This window comes from Taudactylus pleione, unplaced genomic scaffold (genome assembly GCF_031769625.1).
Source record: "Taudactylus pleione unplaced genomic scaffold, aTauple2 ptg001928l, whole genome shotgun sequence".
Classification (NCBI taxonomy): Eukaryota; Metazoa; Chordata; class Amphibia; order Anura; family Myobatrachidae; genus Taudactylus; species Taudactylus pleione.
In genome coordinates this window covers 802,289-818,955 of record NW_028286325.1, presented here as the reverse complement: position 1 = coordinate 818,955, position 16,667 = coordinate 802,289, and the positions used below count along the sequence as shown (strand labels likewise).

General features: G+C 48.7%; 1 protein-coding gene across 1 annotated transcript in view; it reads right to left on the bottom strand.

Annotated features, from left to right (window-relative positions):
• Positions 1-16,667, bottom strand: part of CNBD2 (cyclic nucleotide binding domain containing 2) — a 389,673-nt gene that overhangs the window by 358,577 nt on the left and 14,429 nt on the right. Inside the window, exon 5 of the mRNA XM_088465256.1 lies at positions 11,719-11,882. Within this exon, the coding sequence (XP_088321382.1) occupies positions 11,719-11,882 (164 nt within the window). The remainder of the gene's footprint in view (positions 1-11,718; positions 11,883-16,667) is intronic.

The window sequence follows — 16,667 nt, the reverse complement described above, 5'->3', positions numbered from 1 at the left end:
GAGAGAGAGAATATTAGAGAGCCTGAGGGCTGTCACAGTGAGAGAGAGAGTATTGGAGAACCTGAGGGCTGTGACAGAGAGAGAGAGAGAGAATATTATAGAACCTGAGGGATCTCACAGAGAGAGAGATATTATTAGAGAGCCTGAGGGCTGTCACAGTGAGAGAGAGAGAGAGTGTATTAAAGAGCCTGCGGGCTGTCACAGTGAGAGAGAGAGAGAGTTTTGGAGAGGCTGAGGGCTGTCACAGTGAGAGAGAGAGAGTGTATTGGAGAACCTGAGGGCTGTCACAGTGAGAGAGAGAGAATTAGAGAGCCTGAGGGCTGTCACAGTGAGAAAGAGAGAGTATTAGAGAGCCTGAGGGCTGTCACAGAGAGAGAGAGAATTTTAGAGAACCTGAGGGCTGTCACACAGAGAGAGAGAACATTAGAGAGGCTGAGGGCTGTCACAGTGAGAGAGAGAATATTAGAGAGCCTGAGGGCTGTCACAGTGAGAGAGAGAATATTAGAGCCTGAAGGCTGTCACAGTGAGAGAGAGAGAGAGTGTATTGGAGAACCTGAGGGCTGTCACAGTGAGAGAGAGAATATTAGAGAGCCTGAGGGCTGTCACAGTGTGTGAGAGAGAGTATTGGAGAACCTGAGGGCTGTCACAGTGAGAGAGAGAGAGAGTATTAGAAAGCCTGAGGGCTGTCACAGAAAGAGAGAGAGAACATTAGAGAGCCTGAGGGCTGTCACAGAGAGAGAGAGAGAGAGAGAGAGAGAGAGAATATTAGAGAGCCTGAGGGCTGTCACAGTGAGAGAGAGAGATTATTACCTGAAGGCTGTCACAGTGAGAGAGTATTAGAGAGCCTGAGAGCTGTCACAGTGAGAGAGAGAGATTATTACCTGAAGGCTGTCACAGTGAGAGAGAGAGAATATTAGAGAGTCTGAGGGCTGTCACAGTGAGAGAGAGAGAGAATATTAGAGAGCCTGAGGGCTGTCACAGTGAGAGAGAGAGAATATTAGAGAGCCTGAGGGCTGTCACAGTGAGAGAGAGAGAACATTAGAGAGCCTGAGGGCTGTCACAGTGAGAGAGAGAATATTAGAGAGCCTGAGGGCTGTCACAGTGAGAGAGAGAGTTTTGGAGAGCCTGAGGGCTGTCACAGTGAGAAAGAGAGAGTATTAGAGAACCTGAGGGCTGTCACAGAGAGAGAGAGAGAATATTAGAGAGCCTGAGGGCTGTCACAGAGAGAGAGAGAATATTAGAGAGCCTGAGGGCTGTCACAGTGAGAGAGAGAGTATTGAAGAGTCTGAGGGCTGTCACAGTGAGAGAGAGAGCGACTGAGGATAGTCACAGAGAGAGAGAGGAGAGAATATTAGAGAGACTGAGGGCTGTCACAGAGAGAGAGAGACAGAGAGAGAGAATATTAGAGAACTTGAGGGCTGTCACAGTGAGAGAGTGAGTATTGAAGAGCCTGAGGGCTGTCACAGTGTGGGCTCTATTTATTAACATTATTTTTACTAAAATAAAGTGATAAATGCTGTTTTGTGTTGTCACACCCTTTTCACATTATTTTAGTTTCACCTGTCGTTATTACAGGGCAATTGGAGTAGAATTAGTAAAATTCTACTCCAAACCCCAGTATCACTTATTTTTAGTAAAGCAGATCGCATTTCCCATAATTGTAATGGGAAATGTGATCCGACCACAGTTACTAAAAATAAATGGTAAAAAAATACCGGGGGAAGCCCTGTGATAATAACGCCACCTGGAGGTGGCGTTATCCAGGGTCTCCCCCGGTTACCGGGCTCCCACTCTGCTCTAACAGGGAGAGCAGAGGCGGGAGCCGGTACCAGTAATCAGCTATGTGGTCTAAGCAGACCGCAAGCTGATTGCTGTAAAAAAAAAAAATTAAACATTTTTTTTTTACTTACCTGAATCCAGGGACCGGTGATCGGGCCTCCGGTGATGACTCCTCTCCGGTCAGCTGGTCTCCCATAGTACACTGGGGCCCGGTCATCAGGTGATCGGGCCCCAGTGCAGAATGGGGATCACCTGATCGGGAAGCCAGGAGAAGATCACCGGAGGCCAGGAGGATGCAGGTAAGTGTAATGAAGGGGGAAGGGGGTCGCGGGGGTCCACGATCGCGGGGGCGGGGCTTAGCGTCGGTGGGGGTGTAGTAGCGGTGGTTGGTCGGCGCATGCGCGGGCTCTTAGCCGCTGTATTTTTTCCGAAAATACCGCGACTAGAGTGCGGATGGGATCCGCAGGGACAGAGCTTTATCGCAAGCTCTGTCCTTGCAAGGGATTTATTGTAAATCCCTGTGATATTGCCTGAATTCGCAATGCGAATTCACTCGGTAATATCACACTACAATCTGCATTCAATATGCGGATTGTAGTAAATAGAGCCCTGTGAGAGAGAGAGTATCGAGGAGCCTGAGGGCTGTCACAGTGAGAGAATATTAGAGAGCCTGAGGTCTGTCACAGTGAGAGAGAGAATATTAGAGAGCCTGAGGTCTGTCACAGTGAGAGAGAGAATATTAGAGAGCCTGAGGGCTGTCACAGAGAGAGAGAATATTAGAGAGCCTGAGGGCTGTCACACAGAGAGAGAGAGAGAGAGAGAGAGAGAGAGAGAGAGAGAGTGTGTATTGGAGAACATGAGGGCTGTCACAGTGAGAGAGAGTATTAGAGAGCCTGAGGGCTGTCACAGTGAGAGAGAGTATTAGAGAGCCTGAGGGCTGTCACAGAGAGAGAGAGAGAATATTAGAGAACCTGAGGGCTGTCACAGTGAGAGAGTGAGTATTGGAGAACCTGAGGGCTGTCACAGGGAGAGAGTGAGTATTGGAGAACCTGAGGGCTGTCACAGTGAGAGAGAGTATTAGAGAGCCTGAGGGCTGTCACAGTGAGAGAGAGAGAGTATTAGAGAGCCTGAGGGCTGTCACAGTGAGAGAGAGAGTATTGGAGAACCTGAGGTCTGTCACAGTGAGAGAGAGTATTGGAGAGCCTGAGGGCTGTCACAGTGTGTGAGAGAGAGTATTGGAGAGCCTGAGGGCTGTCACAGAGAGAGAATATTAAAGAGCCTGAGGGCTGTTGCAGAGAAAGAGAGAGAGAGTATTAGAGAGCCTGAAGGCTGTCACAGTGAGAGAGAATATATTAGAGAGCCTGAGGGCTGTCACAGTGAGAGAGAGAGAGTTTTGGAGAGCCTGAGGGCTGTCACAGTGAGAAAGAGAGAGTATTAGAGAACCTGAGGGCTGTCACAGAGAGAGAGAGAGAGAATATTAGAGAGCCTGAGGGCTGTCACAGAGAGAGAGAGAATATTAGCCTGAGGGCTGTCACAGTGAGAGAGAGAGTATTGGAGAGCCTGAGGGCTGTCACAGTGAAAAAGAGAGAGTATTAGAGAACCTGAGGGCTGTCACAGAGAGAGAGAGAGAATATTAGAGAGCCTGAGGGCTGTCACAGAGAGAGAGAGAATATTAGAGAGCCTGAGGGCTGTCACAGTGAGAGAGAGAGTATTGGAGAACCTGAGGGCTGTGACAGAGAGAGAGAGAGAGAATATTATAGAACCTGAGGGATCTCACAGAGAGAGAGATATTATTAGAGAGCCTGAGGGCTGTCACAGTGAGAGAGAGAGAGAGTGTATTAAAGAGCCTGCGGGCTGTCACAGTGAGAGAGAGAGAGAGTTTTGGAGAGGCTGAGGGCTGTCACAGTGAGAGAGAGAGAGTGTATTGGAGAACCTGAGGGCTGTCACAGTGAGAGAGAGAGAATTAGAGAGCCTGAGGGCTGTCACAGTGAGAAAGAGAGAGTATTAGAGAGCCTGAGGGCTGTCACAGAGAGAGAGAGAATTTTAGAGAACCTGAGGGCTGTCACACAGAGAGAGAGAACATTAGAGAGGCTGAGGGCTGTCACAGTGAGAGAGAGAATATTAGAGAGCCTGAGGGCTGTCACAGTGAGAGAGAGAATATTAGAGCCTGAAGGCTGTCACAGTGAGAGAGAGAGAGAGTGTATTGGAGAACCTGAGGGCTGTCACAGTGAGAGAGAGAATATTAGAGAGCCTGAGGGCTGTCACAGTGTGTGAGAGAGAGTATTGGAGAACCTGAGGGCTGTCACAGTGAGAGAGAGAGAGAGTATTAGAAAGCCTGAGGGCTGTCACAGAAAGAGAGAGAGAACATTAGAGAGCCTGAGGGCTGTCACAGAGAGAGAGAGAGAGAGAGAGAGAGAGAGAATATTAGAGAGCCTGAGGGCTGTCACAGTGAGAGAGAGAGATTATTACCTGAAGGCTGTCACAGTGAGAGAGTATTAGAGAGCCTGAGAGCTGTCACAGTGAGAGAGAGAGATTATTACCTGAAGGCTGTCACAGTGAGAGAGAGAGAATATTAGAGAGTCTGAGGGCTGTCACAGTGAGAGAGAGAGAGAATATTAGAGAGCCTGAGGGCTGTCACAGTGAGAGAGAGAGAATATTAGAGAGCCTGAGGGCTGTCACAGTGAGAGAGAGAGAACATTAGAGAGCCTGAGGGCTGTCACAGTGAGAGAGAGAATATTAGAGAGCCTGAGGGCTGTCACAGTGAGAAAGAGAGTTTTGGAGAGCCTGAGGGCTGTCACAGTGAGAAAGAGAGAGTATTAGAGAACCTGAGGGCTGTCACAGAGAGAGAGAGAGAATATTAGAGAGCCTGAGGGCTGTCACAGAGAGAGAGAGAATATTAGAGAGCCTGAGGGCTGTCACAGTGAGAGAGAGAGTATTGAAGAGTCTGAGGGCTGTCACAGTGAGAGAGAGAGCGACTGAGGATAGTCACAGAGAGAGAGAGGAGAGAATATTAGAGAGACTGAGGGCTGTCACAGAGAGAGAGAGACAGAGAGAGAGAATATTAGAGAACTTGAGGGCTGTCACAGTGAGAGAGTGAGTATTGAAGAGCCTGAGGGCTGTCACAGTGTGGGCTCTATTTATTAACATTATTTTTACTAAAATAAAGTGATAAATGCTGTTTTGTGTTGTCACACCCTTTTCACATTATTTTAGTTTCACCTGTCGTTATTACAGGGCAATTGGAGTAGAATTAGTAAAATTCTACTCCAAACCCCAGTATCACTTATTTTTAGTAAAGCAGATCGCATTTCCCATAATTGTAATGGGAAATGTGATCCGACCACAGTTACTAAAAATAAATGGTAAAAAAATACCGGGGGAAGCCCTGTGATAATAACGCCACCTGGAGGTGGCGTTATCCAGGGTCTCCCCCGGTTACCGGGCTCCCACTCTGCTCTAACAGGGAGAGCAGAGGCGGGAGCCGGTACCAGTAATCAGCTATGTGGTCTAAGCAGACCGCAAGCTGATTGCTGTAAAAAAAAAAAATTAAACATTTTTTTTTTACTTACCTGAATCCAGGGACCGGTGATCGGGCCTCCGGTGATGACTCCTCTCCGGTCAGCTGGTCTCCCATAGTACACTGGGGCCCGGTCATCAGGTGATCGGGCCCCAGTGCAGAATGGGGATCACCTGATCGGGAAGCCAGGAGAAGATCACCGGAGGCCAGGAGGATGCAGGTAAGTGTAATGAAGGGGGAAGGGGGTCGCGGGGGTCCACGATCGCGGGGGCGGGGCTTAGCGTCGGTGGGGGTGTAGTAGCGGTGGTTGGTCGGCGCATGCGCGGGCTCTTAGCCGCTGTATTTTTTCCGAAAATACCGCGACTAGAGTGCGGATGGGATCCGCAGGGACAGAGCTTTATCGCAAGCTCTGTCCTTGCAAGGGATTTATTGTAAATCCCTGTGATATTGCCTGAATTCGCAATGCGAATTCACTCGGTAATATCACACTACAATCTGCATTCAATATGCGGATTGTAGTAAATAGAGCCCTGTGAGAGAGAGAGTATCGAGGAGCCTGAGGGCTGTCACAGTGAGAGAATATTAGAGAGCCTGAGGTCTGTCACAGTGAGAGAGAGAATATTAGAGAGCCTGAGGTCTGTCACAGTGAGAGAGAGAATATTAGAGAGCCTGAGGGCTGTCACAGAGAGAGAGAATATTAGAGAGCCTGAGGGCTGTCACACAGAGAGAGAGAGAGAGAGAGAGAGAGAGAGAGAGTGTGTATTGGAGAACATGAGGGCTGTCACAGTGAGAGAGAGTATTAGAGAGCCTGAGGGCTGTCACAGTGAGAGAGAGTATTAGAGAGCCTGAGGGCTGTCACAGAGAGAGAGAGAGAATATTAGAGAACCTGAGGGCTGTCACAGTGAGAGAGTGAGTATTGAAGAGCCTGAGGTCTGTCACAGGGAGAGAGTGAGTATTGGAGAACCTGAGGGCTGTCACAGTGAGAGAGAGTATTAGAGAGCCTGAGGGCTGTCACAGTGAGAGAGAGAGAGTATTAGAGAGCCTGAGGGCTGTCACAGTGAGAGAGAGAGTATTGGAGAACCTGAGGTCTGTCACAGTGAGAGAGAGTATTGGAGAGCCTGAGGGCTGTCACAGTGTGTGAGAGAGAGTATTGGAGAGCCTGAGGGCTGTCACAGAGAGAGAATATTAAAGAGCCTGAGGGCTGTTGCAGAGAAAGAGAGAGAGAGTATTAGAGAGCCTGAAGGCTGTCACAGTGAGAGAGAATATATTAGAGAGCCTGAGGGCTGTCACAGTGAGAGAGAGAGAGTTTTGGAGAGCCTGAGGGCTGTCACAGTGAGAAAGAGAGAGTATTAGAGAACCTGAGGGCTGTCACAGAGAGAGAGAGAGAGAATATTAGAGAGCCTGAGGGCTGTCACAGAGAGAGAGAGAATATTAGCCTGAGGGCTGTCACAGTGAGAGAGAGAGTATTGGAGAGCCTGAGGGCTGTCACAGTGAAAAAGAGAGAGTATTAGAGAACCTGAGGGCTGTCACAGAGAGAGAGAGAGAATATTAGAGAGCCTGAGGGCTGTCACAGAGAGAGAGAGAATATTAGAGAGCCTGAGGGCTGTCACAGTGAGAGAGAGAGTATTGGAGAACCTGAGGGCTGTGACAGAGAGAGAGAGAGAGAATATTATAGAACCTGAGGGATCTCACAGAGAGAGAGATATTATTAGAGAGCCTGAGGGCTGTCACAGTGAGAGAGAGAGAGAGTGTATTAAAGAGCCTGCGGGCTGTCACAGTGAGAGAGAGAGAGAGTTTTGGAGAGGCTGAGGGCTGTCACAGTGAGAGAGAGAGAGTGTATTGGAGAACCTGAGGGCTGTCACAGTGAGAGAGAGAGAATTAGAGAGCCTGAGGGCTGTCACAGTGAGAAAGAGAGAGTATTAGAGAGCCTGAGGGCTGTCACAGAGAGAGAGAGAATTTTAGAGAACCTGAGGGCTGTCACACAGAGAGAGAGAACATTAGAGAGGCTGAGGGCTGTCACAGTGAGAGAGAGAATATTAGAGAGCCTGAGGGCTGTCACAGTGAGAGAGAGAATATTAGAGCCTGAAGGCTGTCACAGTGAGAGAGAGAGAGTGTATTGGAGAACCTGAGGGCTGTCACAGTGAGAGAGAGAATATTAGAGAGCCTGAGGGCTGTCACAGTGTGTGAGAGAGAGTATTGGAGAACCTGAGGGCTGTCACAGTGAGAGAGAGAGAGAGTATTAGAAAGCCTGAGGGCTGTCACAGAAAGAGAGAGAGAACATTAGAGAGCCTGAGGGCTGTCACAGAGAGAGAGAGAGAGAGAGAATATTAGAGAGCCTGAGGGCTGTCACAGTGAGAGAGAGAGATTATTACCTGAAGGCTGTCACAGTGAGAGAGTATTAGAGAGCCTGAGAGCTGTCACAGTGAGAGAGAGAGATTATTACCTGAAGGCTGTCACAGTGAGAGAGAGAGAATATTAGAGAGTCTGAGGGCTGTCACAGTGAGAGAGAGAGAGAATATTAGAGAGCCTGAGGGCTGTCACAGTGAGAGAGAGAGAATATTAGAGAGCCTGAGGGCTGTCACAGTGAGAGAGAGAGAACATTAGAGAGCCTGAGGGCTGTCACAGTGAGAGAGAGAGTATTAGAGAGCCTGAGGGCTGTCACAGTGAGAGAGAGAGAACATTAGAGAGCCTGAGGGCTGTCAGTGAGAGAGAGAGAATATTAGAGAGTCTGAGGGCTGTCACAGTGAGAGTGAGAGAATATTAGAGAGCCTGAGGGCTGTCTGTGAGAGAGAGAGAATATTAGAGAGCCTGAGGGCTGCCACAGTGAGAGAGAGAGAATATTAGAGAGCCTGAGGGCTGTCACAGTGAGAGAGAGAGAATATTAGAGAGCCTGAGGGCTGTCCATGAGAGAGAGAGAGAATATTAGAGAGCCTGAGGGCTGTCACAGTGAGAGAGAGAGAATATTAGAGAGCCTGAGGGCTGTCACAGTGAGAGAGAGAGAACATTAGAGAGCCTGAGGGCTGTCACAGTGAGAGAGAGAGAGAGAGAGTATTAGAGAGCCTGAGGGCTGTCACAGTGAGAGAGAGAGAACATTAGAGAGCCTGAGGGCTGTCAGTGAGAGAGAGAGAATATTAGAGAGTCTGAGGGCTGTCACAGTGAGAGTGAGAGAATATTAGAGAGCCTGAGGGCTGTCTGTGAGAGAGAGAGAATATTAGAGAGCCTGAGGGCTGTCACAGTGAGAGAGAGAGAATATTAGAGAGCCTGAGGGCTGTCACAGTGAGAGAGAGAGAATATTAGAGAGCCTGAGGGCTGTCCGTGAGAGAGAGAGAGAATATTAGAGAGCCTGAGGGCTGTCACAGTGAGAGAGAGAGAGAATATTAGAGAGCCAGAGGGCTGTCAGTGAGAGAGAGAGAATATTAGAGAGCCTGAGGGCTGTCACAGTGAGAGAGAGTATTACCTGAGGGCTGTGGCAGAGAGAGGGGTAAATGCAGTGAGGTGGGGATACACACATGGAGATGTGTCTGAGTGCTGGGAGCCTGTCTCTCCCCCTACTCACTGTAACTCTCCCCTCACTACACTAAGCCTCAGTGACCATTGATTCTCCTACCTCCATCACTGTTCCGATGGTACCCAATGTACCGATGGTTGCTTACAATTCCTGGAGATGACGTGCGAAAGTGGGCGTCCTAAGACAGGCTGGTGTGTGTCTAAATACACAAAGCGATCACACGCCAGGACATAGTGGGCGTGCTAATGCCTTGCCGTGCGTTCGCCTGCCATGCCGTCACTTAGCCAAATTTGCATACGCTGGGTGCGAGCGTACGCATCTAGCGAGCGGCTCTGAATCTAGCCCTCTGATCTCTAAACACTGCAGTGCACTTCCTGGTCACATGACACATCCAAGGTGTCCATCAGTGCTCTAGGCACGCCCCCCATACTCAGAGGCATGCCTCTATTAGCTCTCTTTCTGTGCTGCTTAATGCCCGTGTTGTGGTTATTAGCACTCGTATCCCCTCTATTTTCTCCAATCCCCCCAAGCGAGTATGTGAGGACCAAGAGAACTGAAATACTGAACTGTTAGCCGAGAGTATAAGGTGGAAATGAATCTCTTAGTGCAGGGGTTCCAAAACATAGGCCCTCATTCAGAGGCGGTCGCAAGAAGCGATCGCTCTCTCTGAATGAGGGCGGCCGCTTCCTTTTTTTTAGTGCGCCCTCCTGCTCGCTAGCTAAGCTGTCGGTTACCACCCACAGCTTAGCGACCGACCAGGTTGATGGTCGCGATGGTGAAAACCATCGCGACCATTGGGGCTTGCGACGAGACCCTAAGGTTGGGTCTCAGCAACCACGAGCCCCAGGGAGCTTCCTGCTCTGATCGAGCAGGAAGCTCCCCACTGACATCATTGCTGATGTCAGTGCGGCCGCCCACAAAACGGCAGGCGTTCCTTAAGGAACGCCTCCGTTTGTGAAACTACCCCCCTCCCCGCCTACAAAACGGGGCAAGCTGTCGATCAACATCGACAGCCGCCCCTTTTGTAGAGAGCTCCGGAGTGAGAGAGTTTCTCTCTCGCTCCGGGGCTTGCGCACGTATAGTGCGGCCTCTGCGCGTGTACAGGGCTAACCACTGACCCGGTTGCGAGTGCATCGGTGCTTTCGGCCGGGTCTGAATGAGACCCATAATCCCCAAGGCACACTAACAGTCCAGGTTTTAAGGATAGCCATACTTGAGCACAAGTGACTTAATTAGTACCTCAGTTATTTTGATTTAACCATTTGGATATCACTAACACCAGGACTGTTAGTGTGCCCTGAGGACCGAGGTTGGGAATCACTCTCTTAGTGGAAGCTGGTCTAACGGCCTGATTCAGAGATGGACATGATTGCACAGCCGCGCACACAAGCCGCACACACAAGCCGCACACAAGCCACACACAAGCGCACACAAGCCACACACAAGCGCACACAAGCCGCACACACAAGCCGCACACAAGCGCACACACAAGCCGCACACAAGCGGCTGTGCTATTCCGTCCATTTAAAATGCAAATGCAGAAGGAGGTGTCATACACCTCCTTGCTGCATTTGCGCGATCCCAGCATCGTTCACCATCGAATGAATCGCGACCATTCGGTTGTGATTGTTGTCAATGTTCCATTGGCCAGGCTGCGGGAGCTAAAGCTTCCCGCAGCCCGGAGGTTTGTGGCAGTTTGCGAGGCTAGGAAGTCTGCGTGCACCTACGCAGACCCTGGCCTCGTCCCTCCCACAAAACGGGGGCGACACGCCCACGTTACCGGGAATGCTGCCAGGGAATGGCCCCACTCCGCCTCCCAAACGCTGCAGCCTGTCAATCAGGCTGCGGCTGGGACACACTTCGAGCGGGCTCGCAGTCGGAGAGCTGCACATGTGCAGTCCTTCAATCATCGGAGATGTGCAGTAACCATCGGGTTAGCGTACATCTCTGAATCAGACCTCAGTCATTGCGTTCGTAGCCTGATTCGGGCCTGAATCAGGACGTTCTTTTTTTTTTTTTCTCCGGCTTCCAGGCCGCTTGCACAGCTGTGGGTGACCACCCACAGCTTGTGCGAGTGGCCTGGCGATGGTCGCAATTATCGTGACCATCGGCATTGCGAGGAGACCCTAAGGTAGGGTCTCAGAACTTGCAATGCCGAGTTTACTTCCTGCTCTAATAGAGCCGGAAGTCCACTACTGACATCATGAGTGATGTCAGTAGGGCCGCCCACAAACAGCAGGCGTTATTTTGGGAACGCCTCCGTTTATGCAGCCACCCCCCCTCCCCGCCTACAAAATGGGGCGAGCTGTCGATCAACATTGACAGCCGCCCCGTTTTGTTGCGAGCCCCGGAGCGAGTGAAGTTCTCACTCGCTACGGAGCTTGCGCATGTGAGCGGGTCTGAATCAGGCCCTATGTCCCCTGCTAACCAAGGGGCAAATGTTACTATAAAGTAGGATAAATGGGGAAGGTTGAGTGAAAATGCAAATAATGTATTAGCGCTTATCCCAGATCACCAGCGATGTGTAACGATTGGGCGATGAGAAGCTGTTTTTGGGCGAGTGTAGGGAAGAAGTGAAAGTATCCTCAGACGCTACAATAAGATACAATCTCTATTAGGATGAGTAATTACATTGTATCTTTTAGTAGCAAAACTTGCATCAAACCAGCCAATCGCACGCTTGCTTCATTATCTGACTTGCATTAGTCGGACAAGAGCTAGTGGCTTATTGGTTGCTGTGATTCAGTGCAAACGCAGCCTTAGCAAAGGCAAAAAGTTAATTGGTGACTATGGAGCAGATTTGCACCTCTGAGCAATATGAGTAATAACCCTCAAAAAATGTTGGGGATCTTGTTGCCCTAAATTATTCAGCGCAGCCCACCCAGCGTTCCTATAACAGGTAGCGGTATAGCACCTCTGGAAGCGGAGAACCTTGGCGAGGAGCATCTGCAGCTGGTTACTGTAGTGCTGGTAGCTTGGGATAACCTGCAGGAAACTGCACAGGAGCTTGGTCTCGGCCTCCGTTCTCCTGTCAGGTCCTTTCCGGGTGATGAGCTCGGCGTTCCTGGGGAAGTGATTCTATGGATGACATCAGAATATTGCACTAAGCAGGGAGGACTTATTCCCTCATACAGATGAAAGTCTATACAGACATTTGTCGTGTGATGTACTATAACCTATAATACAACAGACACAGGACCCCCCAATCCTGACCCCTTTATACCACTTATAGAGATGAGCAAGCTGTGAATAGCGCTGCTGCCTTTTGCTCATTGCAAATCTTACTGCGCTTTGTAGTGCGCCGAGAAGTGTAAGAACTTTGCCAAAGAAGAAACATTGTGATAAACCCAAACTGATAACCCCAGCACAGTGCAGAGCCTACTACGGGGACATCCATATAATGCAGAGCTTATTCTGGTGACATCCAAATGATGCAGAGCTTATTCTGGTGCATCCAAATGATGCAGAGCTTTTTCTGGTGATACCAGTGCAATGCAGAGCTTATTCTGGTGATACCAGTACAATGCAGAGCTTATTCTGGTGATACCAGCACAATGCAGAGCTTATTCTGGTGATACCAGCACAATGCAGAGCTTATTCTGGTGATACCAGTGCAATGCAGATCTTATTCTGGTGATACCAGCACAATGCAGAGCCTATTCTGGTGATACCAGCATAATGCAGAGCTTATTCTGGTGCATCCAAATGATGCAGAGCTTATTCTGGTGATACCAGCACAATGAAAAGCCTATTCTGGTGATACCAGCATAATGCAGAGCTTATTCTGGTGATATCCAAATGATGCAGATCTTATTCTGGTGATACCAGCACAATGCAGATCCTATTCTGGTGATACCAGCACAATGCAGAGCTTATTCTGGTGATACCCCACAATGCAGAGCTTATTCTGGTGATATCCAAATGATGCAGAGCTTATTCTGGTGATACTAGCACAATGCAGATCCTATTCTGGTGATACCAGCACAATGCAGAGCTTATTCTGGTGATACCAGCACAATGCAGAGTTTATTATGGTGATACCAGCACAATGCAGAGCCTATTCTGGTGATACCAGCACAATGCAGAGCTTATTATGGTGATACCAGCACAATGCAGAGCCTATTCTGGTGATACCAATACAATGCAGAGCCTATTCTGGTGATACCAGCACAATGCAGAGCTTATTATGGTGATACCAGCACAATGCAGAGCCTATTCTGGTGATACCAGTACAATGCAGAGCTTATTCTGGTGATACCAGCACAATGCAGAGATTATTATGGTGGTACCAGCACAATGCAGAGCCTATTCTGGTGATATCCAAATGATGCAGAGCTTATTCTGGTGATACTAGCACAATGCAGAGCTTATTATGGTGATACCAGCACAATGCAGAGCTTATTATGGTGATACCAGCACAATGCAGAGCCTATTCTGGTGATACCAGCACAATGCAGAGCTTATTATGGTGATACCAGCACAATGCAGAGCCTATTCTGGTGATACCAGTACAATGCAGCGCTTATTCTGGTGATACCAGTGTAATGCAAATCCTAATGTGTGACATCCGTACAATGCAGAGCTTATTCTGGTGATACCAGCACAATGCAGAGCCTATTCTGGTAATACCAATACAATGCAGAGCCTATTCTGGTGATACTAGTGTAATGCAAATCCTAATGTGTGACATCCGTACAATGCAGAGCTAATTCTGGTGATACCAGCACAATGCAGATCCTATTCTGGTGATACCAGCACAATGCAGAGCTTATTATGGTGATACCGGCACAATGCAGAGCCTATTCTGGTGATACCAGCACAATGCAGAGCTTATTCTGGTGACATCCAAATGATGCAGAGCTTATTCTGGTGATATCCAAATGATGCAGAGCTTATTCTGGTGATACCAGCACAATGCAGAGCTTATTCTGGTGATACCAGTGCAATGCAGAGCTTATTCTGGTGATATCCAAATGATGCAGAGCTTATTCTGGTGATACCAGCACAATGCAGAGCTTATTCTGGTGATACCAGCACAATGCAGAGCTTATTCTGGTGATACCAGCACAATGCAGAGCCTATTCTGGTGATACCAATACAATGCAGAGCTTATTCTGGTGATACCAGTGTAATGCAAATCCTAATGTGTGACATCCGTACAATGCAGAGCTAATTCTGGTGATACCAGCACAATGCAGATCCTATTCTGGTGATACCAGCACAATGCAGAGCTTATTATGGTGATACCGGCACAATGCAGAGCCTATTCTGGTGATACCAGCACAATGCAGAGCTTATTCTGGTGACATCCAAATGATGCAGAGCTTATTCTGGTGATACCAGCACAATGCAGAGGTTATTCTGGTGATACCAGCACAATGCAGAGCTTATTCTGGTGATACCAGCACAATGCAGAGCTTATTCTGGTGATACCAGCACAATGCAGAGTTTATTCTGGTGATACCAGTGTAATGCAGAGCCTATTATGATGATACCAGTGTAATGCAAATCCTAATGTGTGACATCTGTACAATGCAGAGCTTATTCTGGTGATACCAGCACAATGCAGAGCCAGTTCTGGTGATACCAGTGTAAAGCAGAACTTAATGTGGTAAAGACTGTACAATACAGACCCTATTCTGGTGACATCCAAATGATGCAGAGCTTATTCTGGTGATACCAGCACAATGCAGAGCTTATTCTGATGATACCAGCAGAATGATGAGCTTATTCTGGTGATACCAGCATAATGCAGAGCTTATTCTGATGATACTAGCACAATGCAGAGCTTATTCTGGTGATACCAGCACAATGCAGAGCCTATTCTGGTGATACCAGTACAATGCAGAGCCAATTCTGGTGATACCAGTGTAATGCAGAGCTTATTCTGGTGATACCAGCATAATGCAGAGCTTATTCTGGTGATACCAGCACAATGCAGAGCCTATTCTGGTGATACCAGTACAATGCAGAGCTAATTCTGGTGATACCAGTGTAATGCAGATCTTATTCTGGTGATACCAGTGTAATGCAGAGCCTATTCTGGTGACATGCAAATGACACTGAGCCTAATCTGGTGGTACCAGCACAATGCAGAGCCTATTCTGGTGATACCAGTACAATGCAGAGCTTATTCTGGTGATACCAGCACAATGCAGATCTTATTCTGGTGATACCAGTGTAAGACTGGGACACCAATTCCTTTTTTACTCCAAAATGGCAATAAAATAAATTATGTAGATCCATCAACCTTGTAATATCCTCTACTAAATATAGCTAGAGAGACCATTTCTTGTACAATGGAAATAAGAGTTAATATATATATATACCAGCTGAAGTACCTGGCGTTGCCTGGGTTTGAATCTTCAAGTTATTATGTTTTTTTATGTGATGTCATCCAAATCCATCCAGTGGAAGGCCCACAACAGGCTCCCTGGGTCAAAGTTCTGCCCAGCGTACACCAACGGGAGGTCCGACCGAGACCCCAACCACTCTATTAGATATCTCAGACCAATTGCCACCCCTCTGTGAAGTTTTCATCCAAATCCATCCAGTGAAAGGCCCAGAACAGGCTCCCGGGGTCAAGATTCTGCCCAGTGTACACTAACGGGAGGTCCAACCGGGACCTAAACCCCCTAGTATGTCTTCTGGGATCCAATGTTACCACTCTGTGAAGTTTTCATCCATATTTATCCAGTGAAAGGCTGAGAACAGGCTCCCCGGGTCAAAGTTCTGCCCGGTGGCACTCCGCCGTGAGGTTCAACCGGGACCCCAACCACTCCATTAGGCATCCCAAACCAATTGCCACCCCTCTGTGAAGTTTTAATTCAAATCCATCCAGCGGAAAGCCCAGAACAGGCTACCCGGGTCAAAGTGAAGTTTTCATCCAAATCCATTTAGTGGAAGGTCCAGAACAGGCTCCCCGGGTCAAAGTTCTGCCCAGCGTCCCCGGGTCAAAGTTCCGTCCATCGTAAACCAATGGGTAGTCCGACCGGGACCTCAACCCCCCTAATATGTCTTCTGGGATCCAATGTTACTACTCTGTAAAGTTCTTGTCCAAATTATGTGATGTCGTCCAAATCCATCCAGTGGAAGGCCCAGACCAGGTTCCCTGGGTCAATGTTCTGCCCAGCGCACTCCGCCATGAGGTCCGACCGGGACCCCAACCACTCCATTAGGCATCCCAGACCAATTGCCACCCCTCTTTGAAGTGTTCATCCAAATCCATCTAGTGGAAGGCCCAGAAAGGCTCCCTGGGTCAAAGTTCTGCCCATCGTCCCCGGTTCAAAGTTCCGCCCAGCGTACACCAATGGGAGGTCTGACCAGGACCCTAACCCCTTAAAACCTGGCCAGGATCCAACTGGACCACTTCGTGTTGGTTTCATCCCAATCGGTGCAGGGTGTGAGGTTCTGGTTTTGTTGTTGACCCGGGTGGTGATAGGAGCAGACACAGAAGCAGATTTAAATGAAAATGTGGAACTTTTAATGAGTGGTTTAGTAGACATGGAAATGGCAAAAGAAAAAGTCCAGGTATAGCACTGAAGTGCACTTCTGAACTGTAGTGAAGCAAATGGGAGAATGTCCAGATAGTGACAGGCAGGAACAGTCCAGTATGCAGGTGTGGTGAGGCTGAAATGAATTGCAGGCTGAGGTGAATTGTAGGCTGAGGTGAATTGGAGGCTGAGGTGAATTGGAGGCTGAGGTGAATTGCAGGCTGAGGTGAATTGCAGGCTGAGGTGAATTGTAGGCTGAGGTGAATTGGAGGCTGAGGTGAATTGCAGGCTGAGGTGAATTGCAGGCTGAGGTGAATTGGAGGCTGAGGTGAATTGCAGGCTGAGGTGAATTGCAGGCTGAGGTGAATTG